The sequence below is a fragment of the Scyliorhinus canicula genome, chromosome 2 (genome assembly GCF_902713615.1).
Source record: "Scyliorhinus canicula chromosome 2, sScyCan1.1, whole genome shotgun sequence".
Taxonomy (NCBI): Eukaryota; Metazoa; Chordata; class Chondrichthyes; order Carcharhiniformes; family Scyliorhinidae; genus Scyliorhinus; species Scyliorhinus canicula.
This window is the reverse complement of record NC_052147.1, coordinates 248,713,011-248,732,048: the sequence shown is the minus strand read 5'-3', so window position 1 is coordinate 248,732,048 and position 19,038 is coordinate 248,713,011. Positions and strand designations below refer to the sequence as shown.

Here is a 19,038-nt window from a genome sequence, read left to right as displayed (position 1 = left end):
ATGGAGATCGGACATCTCAAAATGAAGTTAAAGATTCCACACCACAGGGACATCAGGCCCCCCACCCCCACCCCATTAATGATCACTGGCCTCAACTACCAGACCACCCCCCCCCCCCCCCCCCAGATCGCTTAGCATTGGCTTTTGTTAAATACATTTAGTGTGCCCAATACATTTTTTCCAATTAAGGAGCAATTTAACCTGGCCAATCCACCTACCCTGCACATCTTTGGGTTGTGGGGGCGAAACCCTTGCAAACATGGGGAGAATGGGCAAACACACGGACAGTGACCCAGAGCCGGGATCGAACCTGAGATCTCGGCGCTATGAGGCAGCAGGGCTAACCACTGTGCTATCGTGCTGCCCTGGCGTCAAAGCTACCCCCTCCCCAAGTATCAATGGCATCAGGGCATCAAGGTCCTCCCAATAGGTCTCGGCCCTGCCACTTCAGCCCCATTTCTCTGCACCCCCCCCCCACCGATCCTCTTACAAAACAGCAGCCTTTTGTTAAACTGGTTGTTCTCAACTAAAATAGAGTTCAAAGGCTTTGCTGTAATGGTAATAAAAATATTTTGCTGTGCAAAAACCTCACTCAGGTTGCAAAGGCATGAAAGATTTACTAACGTGACTTACTTACTGGCACATTCCAAGAAGTAAGTCATTTGTTACATTATCGTCCTGCCAATCTCACTGCGAAGAATAACTTGACATGGTCCAAAACAATATGGCAGGCTTCTGAGCATGCGTAAAGGATAAGGTCAAAATGTTGTTTTGTTTCATCCTGGTACAAGATTTCAGACCCTTGCCATCTGCATACCCTTTGACTTTTCATTTTTAAGTCATTTGGACGATTTTCATCTGCGATCATGATTGATCCGGGATGAAATGTTCAGAACCTGAAGATGGTAGCAGCTGGCATAACAATGAAGTTGAGCAAGTGCCTGAGGACAGAAACGAATTGGAACTAATTTTTGAGAGACTGATATGAGACAATGAAAAGCGGTGCCTTGCATGGAATTGAACAATCCTGTGGGAAGGTAGGAATGGCTTTCAAAAAATTGGAGCAGTGGAAAGAGGTTAGATGATTCCAAACACCCAATCCTTGCATCAAATTAAACAGACAAACATAAGTTCAAATTAAACAAAATGACACCTCAAAAATCACCAAGTTTTGATTCACTCCCATTTCAAATCATTCCTCGTATCTAGGTGCCGTTCTTTCGTATAATATGTGAGATATGATGCTTAAAGTAACTGTTTTCCTTTTCATTAGATCCTTTTGTTAGTTTACCTGAACTCCGAAGCCTGGATTTTTCAGATGGTTGTGGCTTGTTTCCCACCATCTGAAGAGTGTTTCCCGCTGACTCCAAATGCCTCACAGCCAGTTAATGGCTGCAGGTGGGACTTCCCCATCTTACTCGGGGGAGGGGGGGTGGGGGGGGGGGGGGGGGGGGGGCACCTTAGAGAGTTGCTGTCCAATCGGTGCGGGATAAGGGTGCGGGTAGCCAGCTTGCACCCTGCACTCCCAATCTGGCTTGCTTCATTGCTTACATACTTAAAGCTTTCAATAGGCCCAAGGTGGGCAGGCGACCTGAATCCTCTCCACTCTCATAAAAAATTTCAGACAGGTCAGAGGCAGGTAGGTAGGTGGCGGGAAGGTCACCTGTTGCTTTTTCCTGCTTACTTCAAACCCACCAGCAGGGGAGAGTAAAATCCAGCCTGTGTACGTATACCGTTAAAATGTGAGAGGAGCTGTTGATATGTTGGAAGTTTTGCCATCCAAGCACTTCATATCAGGGGCGGGATTCTCCGATCCCGCCAGGTCGGAGAATCGGCGGGGGCCGGCGTCAATCCCGCCACTGCTGTGTCCCAAATTCTCCGCCAGCAGAGATTCGGCGGGAGCGGGAATAGCGCCGTGCTGGTCGTTGCCCCCCCCCCAGGCGATTCTCCGGCCCGCAATGGGCCGAAGTCCCGCCGCTGTCAACCCTCTCCTGCCGGCGTGGATCAAACCACCTACCTTACCGGCGGGAGCAGGCGGCGCAGGCGGTCTCCGGGGTCCTGGGGGGGTGGGGGTGGGGGGAGGGGGTGATCTGGCCTCGCAGGGTGCCCCCACGGTGGCCTGGCCCGCGATCGGGGCTCTCCGATCGGCGGGCAGGCCTGTGCCGTAGGGGCATTCTTTTCCTTCTACCTTCACCATGGTCTTCACCATGGCGGAGGCGGAAGTGACTCCCTCCCCTGCGCATGCGCGGGGATGCGTCAGCAGCTGCTGACGCTCTGGCGCAAGCGTGGACTTACGCCGGCCGGCGAAGTCCTTTCAGCCACGGCTGGAGTGGCGCCAAAGACCGTTCCCACCAGCTGGCGGAGCGCCAACTCCGGCGCGGGCCTTGCCCCTCAAGGTGAGGGCTTGGCCCCTAAAGATGTGGAGACATCTGCACCTTTGGGGCGGCCCGACGCCGGAGTGGTTCACTCCATCACGCCGGGACCCCCCGCCCCGCCGGGTAGGGGAGAATCCCGGCCCATTTCCTTGTTTTTTGTCTTGTTTTTTAACTCACCATTCAGACTCTCAACAGTGCCTCACTGCTTCTAAATCCCAACTGGCACAGGGCATGTGCTTGAAAGTCTTTATGGTTGTCTAACAATTACATAACTGTCACTCAAAACGGAAATCCTGGATTACCTCAGAGGCTGTGATAAATTAATTATCTATGATTTGATGTTGTGAGAACATTAATTGCTGAAGTTAGACTTTTAAAGCTTCCAACGGAATTAACTCAATGGTGAAGCATTGTTTTGGAAAGAAAAATTGTTGTTTTGCAAGTCAGTCATTTCGAAACGTAAGACAGAATTAATTTTAATGGCCTACTTAAGATGCATGTAATCTCTGCATTTATCTAATTATTGCTTCTGAAAACCATTTCCTGTTCTTTTCTAACTGTTGCTCATGTGTTCATGACTGCTATGATGGAAAATGGTTTTCTAAAGGGCCCATTTTGAATGGCATGTTCTACATGCTTAGAGCCCTCTTGAATATAGATCTGAAACTAAAATTCTCAGAAGCATCAGTGAGTATTTGAAATACATTGGCCCGTACGGAGAATCCCGCTGCCGGCGAGGGCACACCATGTGGAAAAACGGAACTAGCAGGACAGAGAATCCCGCCCATTGTTTTTTTCCTCCCAGCATAATATATTGAAAAACCAGTTGATCTCGCTACTTCTTCTTTAATTTCTTTGTGCTTCCACCAGGAGTATCTTAATTACTCTCTCACGGTGGTCTTGTGGCACAGTGGGGAGTCACACCTGGAGCCAGAAGCTCCAGGTTCAACTCCCACCAGGGCGAGATGTCAAAGGAAGGTGCATTCATTGCACGGTCACATGGGTTGAGTGTGTCAACCTGCTAACCCTTCCAAAGAACCAATGGCTGGTGGTAAAAGCAGGAGATGCTCCTGGTTAGCCATGCTTGTTGTGGCACCCCTCAAACTATCAGCCCCGAGCAAAGAACTAGCAACCAGTTCCGGGAATTACTAGCTATAGAAACAAACAATTGTGCACCACTATGTGTGGAAAGACAGTTGGAATTAGAATTACTGTCTTTGTTGAGTATCATCAACAAATAATGAAACATGGAGGAATGAATATATCCTTTCAGCCCAGGATTTTCCTGGAAATCAGACACACAGAGTGAACGTTTAGCTGTATTTGGGAGAGTGTGACTGTGGGCACAAATATCGACTTTGAAGCAGCTGGCACCAATGGCGTTTTCTCCACCGTACCATTGGGAACATATTAAAATGCTCAAAGGTGCAGGCCTCACAATGTCACACTGGTGGAGATCCCATCCCGCCAGCATCTGCCTGGACTGTACGCAGAACAATACTTTTCATTGTACCTCAGTACAAGTGACAATAAAACAAATCCAATCCAATCCAACTTAGTTTTCCTGAAGGTTAGGATGCTAGTTAGAACATAGAACATAGAACATAGAACAGTACAGCACAGAACAGGCCCTTCGGCCCTCAATGTTGTGCCGAGCCATGATCACCCTACTCAAACCCACGTATCCACCCTATACCCGTAACCCAACAACCCCCCCTTAACCTTACTTTTATTAGGACACTACGGGCAATTTAGCATGGCCAATCCACCTAACCCGCACATCTTTGGACTGTGGGAGGAAACCGGAGCACCCGGAGGAAACCCACGCACACAGGGGGAGGACGTGCAGACTCCACACAGACAGTGACCCAGCCGGGAATCGAACCTGGGACCCTGGAGCTGTGAAGCATTTATGCTAACCACCATGCTACCCTGCTGCCCCTAGTTTTAAAGGCAGCCATTGCCCGAGGGCACATAAGTTCTCCAGAGACTACCCCCTCGATGCAACTCCCTCTCCGGCACTGCCCATGGTACACAGTGCTTGGGGTAGTACCTCAGGACTGCCCAGGTAGTGTTTGGGCGTGACACTCTCTCCCCCTGAACGATTCACTCATCTGAGCTCTTCTGGGATGTCTTCCTGCTTGTAGCACACCGTGGGAGACCTGTAATTCGCATTGCTCTGTACTCACACCGACGTGAATGGATTTTCTTATGGCTGGGGGAGATGATTCAGACGTGGAAGCCAGATAATAAGATATAATGAGGTTCCCGATGTTGAACGTCGCAATTTCCATTGCATCACTGGCAGGGACCGGGCACAATTGTGCCATACTTTAGGTGGGTGGTACAGTAACACAGTGGTTAGCACTGTTGCTTCATAGCGCCAGGGTCCCAGGTTCAATTCCCGGCTTGGGTCACTGTCTGTGCGGAGTCCCCCCACAGTCAATAAACTGAACAATAATTTTTATTTTGTCAAACTGGATCTTGAACTGGAGTGAAGACTCCAAAGCTAAGATGCCTAAAACAAAGAATTATATTTGTGCAATTTCTATTTGCCCCACGTAAACACAAGAGGTAATTTGTAACTATACAGCTAAAATGAGTGGCTGGAATACATTGAACAATCCATTTCTCTTTCTGAGGGCAAAATTTCACTTTACATTTTCAGACTGTGATGGTTTCACAATGTTGATGACCATTTGATGCTGATGGGCGGAATTCTCCAGCTGCGTTCGCCTGACAACCAGAGTATCCCGCCCGAGGTCAATGGAGTTCTCCATTGTACGCGGCTAGCCCGTGGCGTTTTTGTGGAGGGCGGGGTGGGAGCGTCCAGCCCGATATCTCACAAATAGCTGTGGTTGCTTACTTTGTTGAGCTAAAGAGCATCAAGAAAGATTCCCAATGTAATGTTATCCTCCGCAAGTTAGTGAAAGCTGTTTACTTTTGTTTCTGAATTTCAGGAAAAAATTGCAGCAACTCTTTCTTTCTGTGTAAAAATGGAAGGTGCATAAATGAAAGCCTTACTTGTGATAAGAATAATGACTGTGGAGATGGATCGGATGAAAGCAATTGTTTTGTTAACGAATGTGCAAATAAGCGAATCAGTGGATGTTCACAAGACTGTCAGGATCTCAAAATTGGATACAAGGTTAGTGCTAATGTGAATGTTGCATCTAAATTATTGACACTAATATATAAATTGGTACTTTTAAGGTTGGAAAGCATTTATGAGATAATTTGAAATAATTTGATATCGGAGGTCAATCTTCCAATTAACACAAATAAGACATTAATTCATCCTCATAATAATATGTGAAATTTAAAATAAGAACAAAGGAGGTAATAATCAAAGCTTAGATCCAGAATTCTTACGTTAACTTTGTTTTGCAAACCCTTTGATTTGCTCATGATATATGTAGCTTTTCAAACAAGCTATTTACCTCATTTTATATATTGGCAGCATTATGGAAATATCTGAAGTTGATCATTAATGCAATTGTTCAACAATGTATTTCTTCACTTTCACAAGAAATGGACATAAGGCCAGTATAATAACAGTGAGAGAGTACTGTTTCACAGTATTTTTGTAATTCTCCTGTTATGCAATTAACTGAGTGCCATGATTTTCTGAGACAAATTACACAAGAGGCAACACATGGAGACGCAAACTGAGGAATGACTTTGCTTCAGCCTGCAGCAGAACACAATGGCCCAAGATCCACCCAATATTGGGCCTCAACTACACAGGCCCGGTGAGATAGGGCCTGTTGCCGGGCAATCCCAGGCAGCTCGCTGATAGAATTGTAATTTCAGTCCATTGCAGCACCGACAATGTCTCTCAGATAAGAGGTGGAGGAGTAGAAAAGGAGGGGTTGATCGAGATAGATAGGAACTGAATAGGAGGGGAGTGAATAAGGGAGTGATGCCGTGATCGTGGCAGAAAGGAGAGCAGAAGCAGACAATTGCCTTCAGAGCTGCCATTCAGGTAAGTATATTTTGCAAAACATGCATTTTTGGGCTGGCACCAATCCCATTAAGAATCACTGGTTAAATTCCACCTATCACACATTTCATGGCAGGCTGTGCATTAAGCTGATTGCATTTTGTAAAAGGAGGTATAGAACATAGAGCAGTACAGCACAGAACAGGCCCTTCAGCTCTCGATGTTGTGCCGAGCTTTGTCCGAAACCAAGATCAAGCTATCCCACTCCCTGTCATTCTGGTGTGCTCCATGTGCCTATCCAATAACCGCTTGAAAGTTCCTAAAGTGTCAGACTCCACTATCGCAGCAGAAAATAGTTCTCTTATTTGCATGAGGAAAGGGCTAATTTCAGTCTGAGCATCACTTCATGCCTGTCTGCACCTCTTGCTAAAAATGTGCACGCACATATCATTCATATTGGAAGATTTTATGCTTATTTTATGCTTGTAAAATAGACATAATGTTATAAGCCATGAAATGTCTCAAAACATCTATTCAGGAACTTACTGTGCATGTTCCTTTTTTATCGAAATTGGCAACTTTCAAAATAAAACCTTTTGTTGCACATTTTTTTTTACCTTGATTGTTACACAAGAAGTATATTTTGCTTCAAAAAGTGACAGAATTTAAACAAACTGCTGATTTTTGTAATTTTTCTAATGATCTGTATTTTTCAGTGTAAATGTTGGCCTGGATTCAGACTGAAAGATGATGGCAAAACCTGCATTGACGTTGATGAATGTGAAACCACCTTTCCCTGTAGCCAGCAATGCATCAATACCTATGGAACCTACAAGTGTTTGTGTGCAGAAGGTTATGAAATACGAGTAGATAATCCCAATAGCTGTAAAGTTTTATCAGGTGTGATTTTCTATTTATTCCCGATCCCTGCATTAAAACTTGTACAGCCTCAAAAGAGATGAAAGGATATTGAAGAAAATACTATTTTTAGCACTGATTGGGCTGAAATTGCACTCTGTTAGGTTAATAGCTAGCACATTAAAATATTGATAAAAGCCACTGTTAAAATAGCTGGGAAAGAGATTTCATACAGACACATTAGTGGGTCCAGTACCTATAATTTCGAACCATAGGTTTCCTTTTCTAAAGGAGCTTTGGCATGTTCCTGCCCTTGACTCTGATGGAGACCTTCAAAGTAGCCGCAGTTGTTTTTACATCGATGAGGGTTTTTTTTAAGCAAAAAAAAACTTATTTCAGAGTGGTTAGCAATGCATCCCAATGCTTTGCCTCCAACTTGTAGCTTTAATGCACAGAGCAAACGGTAACAAGAGATATAAACATAAGTCTGGCAGCATCTGTGTGGAGAAACTGAATTAACCTTTCGAGTTCAAATGTCTCTTCGACAGAACTCGTTACATCGATACATCGATACATAGAAGATAGAAGCAGGAGGAGGCCTTTTGGCCATTCGAGCCTGCACTGTCATTCATCACGATCATGGCTGATCATCCAACTCAATAGCCTAATCCTGCTTTCTCCCCATAGCCTTTGATCCCATTCTCCCCAAATGCTATATCCAGCTGCCTCTTGAATATATTTAAAGTTAACTTTGTTTCTGACTCCACAGATGCTGCTACACCTGTTGAATTTATCCAGCATTTTCTGCTTATATTTCAAATTTCCAACATCCGCAGTATTTTGTTTTTATTTAAAGGGTAACAGGTTCTGGTACATGTATGGCTACTCGGTAGCACAGTAATTACCACTGCTGATTCACACAGCGCCGGGGACCCAGGTTTGATTCCCCGCTTGGGTCACTGTCTGTGCGGAGTCTGCACCTTCTCCCTGTGTCTGCGTGGGTTTCCTCCGGGCGCTCCGGTTTCCTCCCCAGATCCTGAAAGACGTGCTTGTTCGGTGAATTGGACATTCTGACTTCTCCCTCAGTGTACCCGAACAGGCGCCAGAGCGTGACGACTAGGGGATTTTCACAGTAACTTCTTTGCAATGTTAATGTGAGCCTACTGATGACACGAAGAAAGATTATTAATATTATAATGTAGACTTTTTGTAGAATATCTTTCCCTTTACCCCTTTACATCTCAACAGTGAAAGTAGAACATTTATTTTAATGCATTTTAACTGATGTACTTATTGTTTGGTGCATATATGTGCATTTACAACAGGAATGCTATTGGTTAAAGCATTGCGGGTGAGAATCCATCACTTCTCCATAATTAGTAGTTGAACATGGAAGTGATTGAGAATAAGCTTGTGTGCCTTTACCCCTTTACATCTCAACAGTGAAAGTAGAACATTTATTTTAATGCATTTTAACTGATGTACTTATTGTTTGGTGCATATATGTGCATTTACAACAGGAATACTATTGGTTAAAGCATTGCGGGTGAGAATCCATCACTTCTCCATAATTAGTAGTTGAACATGGAAGTGATTGAGAATAAGCTTGTGTGCCAATGAATAGCAGGGAGCCATAGAATCATAGAATCCCAACAGTGCAGTAGGAAGCCATTCAGCCCATCATGTTTGTACCAACCCTCCAAAAGAACACTTTTCCTATGTCCACTTACCCGTCCTACCCCCATAACCCTACCTAACCTTTGGATACTAAGGGGAAAATTAACATAGCCTACCCACCTAACCTTCACATCTTTGCACTGTGTGAGGAAACTGGAGCACCCGGAGGAGACCCATGCATATACAGGGAGAACGTACAAACTCCACACCGTCGCCCAAGGTCGGAATTGAACCAAGATCCCTGGTGCTGTGAGGCAGTAGTACTAACCACTGTGCTGCCCGAATAGTCCAATCTATTAGTGATTCATATATTATGTGACCTGAACATCAAAATTGTCCAGCATTTTAGTGTTATAATTGCTTGGCTGTCTTCAGCTTTGTCCATGGAAAAATCTAGACTTTGATATGAATGTTACAGAATATACATTGTTTGGGATCCAAATCTTTCCAAAAGAGTGTAGTAAAGTAAAGCGGCATTGATGACTGATAGATTGCTTTGAACTAAAATGAGGAAGGTCTGCCGAATTTAAATGCAAAATTGTCCTGTACATCGTAAGATGTAAGATTCTGGAAAGCTTTTGAAAAGGATATTATGTGTCAGCATAGCTAAGTATTTTCGATTGGTTTCATGAATATGTATGGTATTGCTGCACTTAGTGCTCCTTTCCTTTGTTTTCAGCTGAAGAACCTTTTTTAATTTTTGCTGATCGACATGAAATAAGAAAAATGAGTATAGATGGATTCAACTACACATTATTAAAGCAGGTAAGTTCCACATTTGTTCTATGATTGCGTCTTGCCATGAATTCAAAAGCTTTTAATATGCTAATAATTAAGTTTGAAGGCCTTCTACCAAGAGCTGTACACCTCGGAGCCCCCAACGGGGAAGGCTGGGATGAACCAGTTTCTTGATGGACTGGACATACCAGTCGTGGGAGAGGGCAGAAAACGGGATCTGGAAGCACCACTAGCACTGGGAGAGATCATGGAGAGCATTAGCTCCATGCAGACGGGGAAGGCGCCGGGACCGGACGGATTCCCGGCGGACTTCTACAAAAAATTCGCGACAGCGCTGGCCCCGCACCTGCGGGAGATGTTCACAGACTCGCTAGCTAGGGGCACACTGCCACCCACGTTAGCACAGGCCTCAATCTCGCTGATACCTAAGAAAGACAAAGACCCAACGGAATGTGGGTCATACAGACCCATATCTCTGCTGAACGCAGACGCCAAAATACTGGCCAAAATCCTAGCCAAAAGGCTAGAAGACTGTGTACCTGAGGTGGTCACAGAGGACCAGACGGGCTTCGTCAAAGGTAGACAGCTTACCGCGAACATCAGGCGCCTGCTGAACGTGATAATGACCCCCTCCGGGGAGAGAACACAAGAGGTGATCGTCTCCCTGGACGCAGAAAAGGCCTTCGACAGAGTCGAATGGAAATACCTCATAGAGGTACTGGAGCGGTTCGGGCTTGGAACAGGGTTCACCGCTTGGGTAAAGCTCCTATACAACGCTCCCATGGCGAGTGTACGGACCAACAATACCAACTCCCAATACTTCCAGCTGCACAGGGGCACTAGACAAGGATGCCCACTGTCCCCGCTGCTGTTCGCACTAGCAATCGAACCGCTAGCAATTGCGCTCAGGGCAGCAAAAAATTGGAGGGGGATCCGAAGGGGAGGTAGAGAGCACAGAGTCTCACTCTATGCGGATGATCTGCTCCTCTATATCTCGGACCCACAAAGCAGCATGGACGGAATCATAGCGCTCCTGAAAGAGTTTGGAGCCTTCTCGGGCTACAAACTCAACATGAGCAAAAGTGAGATCCCAGTACACCCGCAAGGGGGGGGGGGGGGGGGGGGGGGGGGGGGGGGGGGAAAGCACTAAAGGGGCTGCCGTTCAAACAAGCCCGAAATAAATTCCGCTACCTGGGGATCCAAATAGCCCATGACTGGAAAGGGATCCACAAATGGAACCTCACCAGCCTGACGGAGGAAGTTAAAAAGGACCTGCAAAGATGGAACACACTCCCGCTCTCCCTCGCGGGGAGAGTCCAGACGATCAAAATGAACGTACTGCCCAGGTTCCTCTTCCTGTTTAGATCCATTCCGATCTACATCCCCAAGGCCTTTTTCAAAGCGCTGGACAAACATATCATGGCGTTCGTATGGGGGGGTAAAAATGCTAGGATCCCAAAGAAGGTCATACAAAAAACAAAATCCAGGGGGGGGCTAGCCCTCCCGAATCTACAATTCTACCACTGGGCGGCAACAGCCGAGCGAGGAAGGGGATGGATCCAGGAGCCAGAAGCCGAGTGGGTGCGTGCGGAGGAGGCCTCCTGCATGGGAACCTCCCTCCGGGCCCTCGCCACGGCAGCACTCCCATCCCCACCCAAAAAACACTCCACCAGCCCAGTGGTGACAGCCACCCTCCAATCCTGGAACCAACTGCGGCATCAATTTGGCCTGTACAAAATGTCGGACAAGGCTCCCATCTGCAACAACCATAGGTTCAAACCAGCACTGACTGACGCCACCTTCAAAAGGTGGAGGCAGGACGGGGGGACACTGACAGTCAGGGACCTATACACGGACGACAGGATCGCAACACTGGACGAACTGACAGAGAAATTTCAGCTAGCTGGGGGGAACGAGCTACGGTACCTGCAGCTTAAAAACTTCCTACGAAAGGAGACAAGGACGTACCCACAACCGCCACGACAGACACTACTGGAAGACCTACTGGACGCAAGTATCCTAGAGAAAGGGAACTGTAGTGACATGTATGACCGACTGGTAGATAGGGACGACACCGTACTGGACGCAACAAGAAGGAAATGGGAGGACGACCTGGGGATGGAGATAGGGTGGGGACTCTGGAGCGAAGCACTGCATAGGGTCAACTCCACCTCCACATGCGCAAGGCTCAGCCTGACGCAACTAAAAGTGGTACATAGAGCCCACTTAACGAGAAACCGTATGAGTAGGTTCTTCCCGGAGGTGGAGGACAAATGTGAGCGGTGCCAAAGAGGCCCGGCCAACCACGCCCACATGTTCTGGTCTTGCCCCAGACTTGTGGAGTACTGGACAGCCTTCTTCGAGGCTATGTCCAAAGTGGTGGGGGTGAGGGTGGAGCCATGCCCGATAGTGGCGGTCTTCGGGGTTTCAGACCAGCCAGATCTATTCCTGGGGAGGAGGGCGGACGCCCTTGCCTTTGCCTCCCTGATTGCCCGCCGTAGAATCCTGTTTGGCTGGCGGTCAGCAGCACCACCCAGAGCAGCAGACTGGCTGTCCGACCTCTCGGAATCTCTCCAAATGGAGAAAATCAAATTCGCCATCCGAGGGTCGGACGACGGCTTCCACAGAACGTGGGAGCCATTCATGCAACTGTTCCGGGACCTGTTTGTGGCCAACGTACATGAGGAAGAATAGTCGGGTGGCCAAGAACCAGGGGAAAATGGACGGGAATCGGGGGAAGGTAGCCGGGGGGGGGGGGGGGGGGGGGGGGCTACGGGCTCGGTATGGGGGTTTGATGGCAAGCCAAGGCCCAAAACCAAACTATAAATAAATGCCTATAAACATGTGCCTCGGCCATATTGGGGAATGTAAAATATGTATGCTGGCTAAAGGGGGCGGCCACAATTATTGTTATGAAGATGCTTACCTGTAAATATTCATGTTAAATTTTTGTGTTTTCCTTTTTTTTTTCTCTCTCTCTAATAACTTGTAATTTGTCATATATAAAATATGAAAACTCAATAAAAAAAACATTTATAATTAAGTTTGCTTTTTTAACAGGGGTTGAATAATGTTCATGCAATAGATTTTGACTACAGGGAAAAATGTATTTATTGGGCTGATTTCACCACACAAGGCAGCACAATATCAAGAATCCATCTGAATGGAAGCAATCCTGAGGTAGGGATGAATGTCTGCATTGGCAATTTGTCTGCTAATCATTTCAAAATGTTCTATTATGTCTAGTGAGGTCTTAAATATTATGCGTTGTATTTTACAGCCCACTGCCACCCTTACCCCCTCCATCTCCTCACTCAAGTAGTGTGTTTTTTGTGGGAGACAGGTAAAAGACATTGGGCGTGATCTATCGGCCTCATCTTGCCTTCTGGATGCAGCGAGGCTGTTAAATCTTAAGAGAGGCCTCTCATGAGACTTACGGTGTTCCTTACATCTCACGAGTCCTCGTTAGATCTCGAGAGGTGTCACCATCTGGATCTCGTCCTCAATGGGCGTGAGCCAGATTTGCATATTCAAGTGAAAGTTGTTAGATTCAGTTGAATATGTCTACGGTGGAATTAATCAAGGTGGGGGGCCAAATGGCCTTGCCTCAGAGACCACGCCATGGCACCGTTTAGCACTGGTTTAATATATTACGGCACTTGGGGGAGGGGGGGCAGGGAGAGCATCGCCCAGGTGATCGGGGGCCCCTGGGTGGTCAGGCTCTGGGCAGGGTGATATCCTGACATTCCCTATGCCACTTGGGTACCATGGCATTGCCAGCCTGGCACCCTGGCAGGGTCATTTGGGAAGCCTGGCAGTGCCATGATTTTCTTCATGTTGGACCTGAATTCTCATTGATTTCATATTGTTGCAACATAATTTTGTATGTGTCATAGTTAAGAAATGTTAAGAAATTGGATTTTTCCTGATGTTACTGTAAAATTGTATTTAAAAAATCATGTCAACAGTATGATCTGGAGGATAATATTGCATTTTCAAATAAATATAAACAAGAGTTGAGAAATTCCCTTCTGAAAAATACTATGCATCTGTCTTTTATCAATAAGGGAAAATCATTCAACTTTTTCAAACTTTCAAAACTTCTGTCCAATTTCATGTTGATCAATAACGCATATTGGTATCTGAAATAACTTATTTCATTACTTTGACAAATTGGGCCACACTCTACGAGATCTAACATGCGGGGCTGACATATTATTTGGGTCAGCTTTCTCACATTCCTTAATTGTCTCACATCAAGTTAACTGCTAAATTATTGAAGATATATTGCCCTGCAAATTGGGTATTCCATTAAGTTTGCAATTTTGCGCATTGTATACACCTACCATGTGTCACAATTCAATTTCAAATAATTCTGGTTCAGAGTTCTGAGAAGATAATTGAGTCCTCAAACTGTTGTTTCTAGAATGACTGATCTAACCGAGTTACAAAAGATCATTTTGCGATTTATATGATCTTCCACAGCATGATTTGTTGACTGCAGGATTTACAGTAACTGAAAGCATTGGAGGATGGTCCATCTCAAACTCAATCTGTCTGCTTTATCTAATTTTTTCGAGGCATTTAGATACTGTTAAAATTTCTTGGTAAAACCTTTATGTGTTCACCCTTTCTTGGGCAAACATAAATAGAGAGAGCAGGACTCATTCTTAGACTGCACACGATCCGGTGTAATTTTGGAGGCTAATATGTTAAGGACTGACTTCAGGAACAGGAGAGAGCCACCAAGGATGTGCCTGGGCCAGCATCAGAACTCAGGGATGGGATTCTCCGACCATCCCCCCCCCCCCCACCCGCCGGGTCGGAGAATCACCGGGGGGGGTCGGCGTGAATCCCGCCCCCGCGGCTGCTGAATTCTCCGGCACCGGAGATTCAGCGGGGGCGGGAATCGCACCGCGCCGGTCGGCGGCCGCTCACAGCGGCCACCCCCTGGCAATTCTCCGACCCACGATAGGCCGAAGTTCCGCTCGTTCTATGCAGGTCCGCCGGCGTAAATTGGACTAGGTCCCTTACCAGCGGGACCTAGCGGCACGGGCGGGCTCCGGGTTCCTGGGGGGGCGCGGGGTGATCTGGCCCCGGTGCCCCCACGGTGGCCATGCCAGCAATGGGGGCCCACCGATCTGCAGGTGGGCCTGTGCTGTGAGGGCACTCTTTTCCTACTCGCCGGCCGTGTCAGCATCTGTGATGGCCGGCACGAAGGTGAACCCCCCCCGTGCATGCGTGGGGATGATGTCTGCAGCCACTGACACTCCCGCGCATGCGCGGACCCGTGCCGGCCAGCGGAGTCCCTTCGACCCCGGCTGGCTGGATTCCGCACCTTTGGGGTTCACTCCTCTCCGTCCCGCCGGGACCCCCCGCCCCGTCGGGTACGGGAGAATCCCGTCCCAGATTCCTGAATGAGACTTTATCATCATAAATGGACGTGAATAATTTTAGCTCATTTTATTGCCTGGTGTGTGGGGGAGCCCATTACGCTGTTGCTCCTTCTTCCTGCTAGCCGCTTGCTTTTTGCAGTGTGGGGCAGGGTGGAGCAGCACTACAGCCCCAGGCTTTTAATGGGCCTGCCAACTGATCCCCATGAACTCTGCTGTGATCAGGAGCAACAGCCTTGGACAAACAAACTCCAAGAATAAGCTGCGAGCACCATGCACAAATTTTCACCACCATTATATCTTTTAAACGATAAGGGGCGCAATTCTCCGCAAATGCGGAGAATCGTAAAGGCTGCCGTGGGACAAGCCGTGACCCACGGCAGCCTTCACGGCCACTTCCAGGGCCGATTCTCCCCCCCGGGCGGGGCTAGGAGCGCGGCCCTGGGCGTCACGGCGGTGTGGCCTTGACGACGGTCGTCAAGGCCACACGTCAAGCGTCACAGCGGCTGACGCGGCCGATAACGTCAGCCTCGCATGCGCAGGTTGGACAACGCCAACCCGCGCATGCGCAGTTGCCATCTTTCTCCTCAGCCGCCCGGCAAGACGTGGTGGCTTGATCTTGCCGGGCGGCGGAGGGGAAAGAGTGCATCTGTTTTGGACGCTGGCCCGACGATCGGTGGGCACCGATCGTGGGCCTGTCCCCTCCCGAGCACAGTCTTGGTGCTCCCGTGCCAATCGGGCCTCTAGATGCCCCAAACTGGCGCCTGTTTCACGATGGCAGCGAGCAGGTGTGTTTGCTGTTGCGGTGAAACGGGCATGAAGGGCCGGCCGCTCGGCCCATCGGCCTCGGAGAATCGTCACTGGCCGTAAAAAACGGCGAGCGGCGATTCGTCGGGAAAAATGTCGGGAGGCCCTCCCGCTATTCTCCCACCCGGCGTGGGGGGCGGAGAATCGCGCACAGTGGTTAGCACTGCGGTTAGAGACCCCGGTTTGATTCTGGCCTTGGGTGACTGTGCAGACTTTCCAATTTATCCCCATGTCTGTGTTGGTTTCCCCTGGGTGCTCTGGTTTACTCCCACATCCAAAAATGTGCAGGTTAGGTGGATTGGCCATGATCAGTGCACCGGCTTAGGTGGATAGGGGGGCAGAGACTGAGCCAAGGTAGAGTGTCCTTTCGGAGGCCCGGTGCAGACTTGGTGGACGGAATGGCCTCCTTCTGCACCGCAGGAATTCTGTAGGATTGATTGCAGACAGTTTTATTTCAATGATTTAAGATTGGGATTGGAACATCTATATTTCACTTTTATACCTAAAAGAGGGTACAAATCACAACCTGCATTTTTGGAAAGTGAGGGAAATTTTAGGAGGTAATGTTTTGGGTGTAACATTCTTGGTGTACAATCAAAATGTTTATTATATTATCCTCAGACATGCTGTATGGTTCAGCATTTTCTATCATCGTTTGAAAATAATTTGCGTGCAAGATTAAGTCGCAGGCCGCTAACGCACAGAGACGTGAAATAAAAAAACTTACTTGTCACCTGTAGTTTGCTAATGCAGTTTTCCACCAATGAAACTGTCTTGTATGTAGTAAAACTGCAATCTCCTTCAGCAACATATTTTATCAATTTTAATTGTTTAAATCTGAGAAACTGGTTGTGATTAAGAACCGTTGGAGTGAACATAATCGTTGTGCATGGTTGAAGCAGCAGTTTTAGTGTGTATTCAGCAAACCTTCAGTAAGTTCATTTTAATAAAGCAGAGCAAAACAAATCACTTTGACCAGCACCTATAACATTAGAGGCAGATTAATGACTGCAGGTAACAATGTTATGTAGAAATCATTTTTGCAAATTCTGCCTGTTGGCTTTCAAAGTGATTTAAACGTCTATACCGAGTGGCCGTTGTCAACTTCAGTTTTCTGAAAATACCCAGCATTGCTTACCATAGAATCATAGATTTTGCAGTGTGGAAGGAGGCATTTGGCCCATTGAGTCTGCACTGGCCCTTGGAAAGAGCACCCTACTTAAGCACATGCTTCCACCCCATCTCTGTAACCCAACCTAACCATTTGACCACTAAGGGGCAATTTAGCATGGCCAATCCACCTAACCACACATCTTCCGATTATAGGAGGAAACCAGTACACCCAGAGGAAACCAATGCAGACATGGGGAGAAAGTGCAAACTCCACAAAGACAGTCATCCGAGGCAGGAATTGACTCCGTAACCCTGGAGCTGTGATAAAGAATTGATGGATGAAATCTAATATCATCTCTCATCCTGACATCAGCCCAGACTTGATGGTGGGAAGCAGGCTGTAGCACGGGCATCCTGCAATTGCTAAATGGGCGAGGCGGGTGGGGTGGGGAGATTGACTGACAATGATGGATTTGAGTCTCCAGGTTGCCATGTGCAGTCTGGAACAGAATTTCTGCTCCTCATGACTATGAGTAAACAAAAAAAAAATGTAATGGCTTCTTCTAACCCCAGGCGGGATTCTCTGATCCTGAGGCTAAGTGTTGACTCTGTCGTAAACGCCGTCGCGTTTCTCGACGGTGTCAACATGGCCGCACGGTGGCGCAGTGGGTTAGCCCTGCTGCCTCACGGCGCTTAGGTCCCAGGTTCAATCCCGGTTCTGGGTCACTGTCTGTGTGGAGTTTGCATATTCTCACCGTGTTTGCCCCACGCCGCTCCAGCTGTCGATCCCCAGCATCAGGTGGGTGCCACAGGTCTGCGTATGCACAGTGTGACCGGCACCAATGCGCACATGCACAGTGGCTTCTCCGCGCCGGCTCCAATGCAAAATGGCGTAGGGCTACAGGGGCCAACGCGGAACAAAAGAGGCCACCCAGACCGAGAGGCCGGCCCACCGGTCATTGGGCCCCGATCGTGGGCCAGGCCATAGCGGAAGCCCCCCCCGGGGCCAGACCCCCCCCACCCCCCACCACCACCCTACCAGGCTGCCCCGGATGGATCCACGCCGTGGTCCCGCCGGGTAAGAGCAGGTGTGAACGGCACCGGCGGGACTCAGCTTTGTTTGCGTGGCCGCTCGGCACATCCCAGGCGGAGAATTGCCGGGGGGGCGCGTAGAGCCGCGCCGAGCACGCCGGCGCCAGTGGCTCCAATTCTCCAGAGATTCGGGGTGGCGTGGCACAATTCGCACCCGTCCCGATGATTCTTCGGCCCGGCCCCAGGGTGAGAGAATCCCGCCCCCTGTGTCTCCTTGCTATCAACTTGACCTGTCTGGAAACTTCTGCCGGCATGCTGGTAAAACTGCGGCCTAATCCCGATTCATGTATTTGGGACCCGGCAGATTTAAAATACGGGGCACGATTCTCTGGCCTTATTTCATTCGAGTGAGAGCGTGACAAGGCTAGTGAATAGCGGGAGAGGCCAAAAACAAGAACTACGCCGGATCCCAACTGTTTATGATGCAACCGGTCTACTCCCATAGGCGAAATCGGGATCCCGCTGTAATGTGGCAAGAAATCAATATTCACCACTTAAGCCCTATTTCCATACAATTAACGCGCGCTACCCCAAATCCAACAGCCTCTCGTGATCCAGCTGCCTCCCCAGCAAGTGGTCACGCTGGCGCTGATTAGTACTCCTTTTTGAAAACGTAAACCTGGTGGAAAAGCTTCAGGAGGGAACGGAGGAGGTGTTAGCCATCTTTGCACACAGGCAATGAGCTCAGGGGCAGCGGGCTTGCCGTCTCTGTGCTCGGGGTGGAACCGGGGTGGGGCATCATCGGCAGGGGTGGGCCCCAATGGGAGAGGGTCAGAATTGTGTGGTGGGAGGGGTGGGAAGATCAATGGGGGAATGGAGGGTCCCAGGGTGGGAGCCATCTACCACTGTTTGTCAGTCTAACCCATTCTCCCAATTCCATATTGAATGGTTTGGGTGGTATTTTCGACAATGCAGAAAAAGCCTTAGTGGTGCTGATAGTAGGCCTGGCAGCCAGACGGCAGCAGCAACAGCATCTACAGAGGCTTGAGGTGGCAGCCCATGTATTGGATCTTGCCCCACGCCCTGAGGGCCTGGCCACTGA

General features: G+C 48.3%; 1 protein-coding gene across 1 annotated transcript in view; it reads left to right on the top strand.

Annotated features, from left to right (window-relative positions):
- The window catches only part of LOC119962094 (low-density lipoprotein receptor-related protein 1-like), a 2,271,162-nt gene that overhangs the window by 1,980,831 nt on the left and 271,293 nt on the right, over positions 1–19,038 (top strand). Inside the window, 4 exon segments of the mRNA XM_038789946.1 lie at positions 5,336–5,523; positions 7,035–7,218; positions 9,533–9,618; positions 12,652–12,771. Of these exon segments, the coding sequence (XP_038645874.1) occupies positions 5,336–5,523; positions 7,035–7,218; positions 9,533–9,618; positions 12,652–12,771 (578 nt within the window).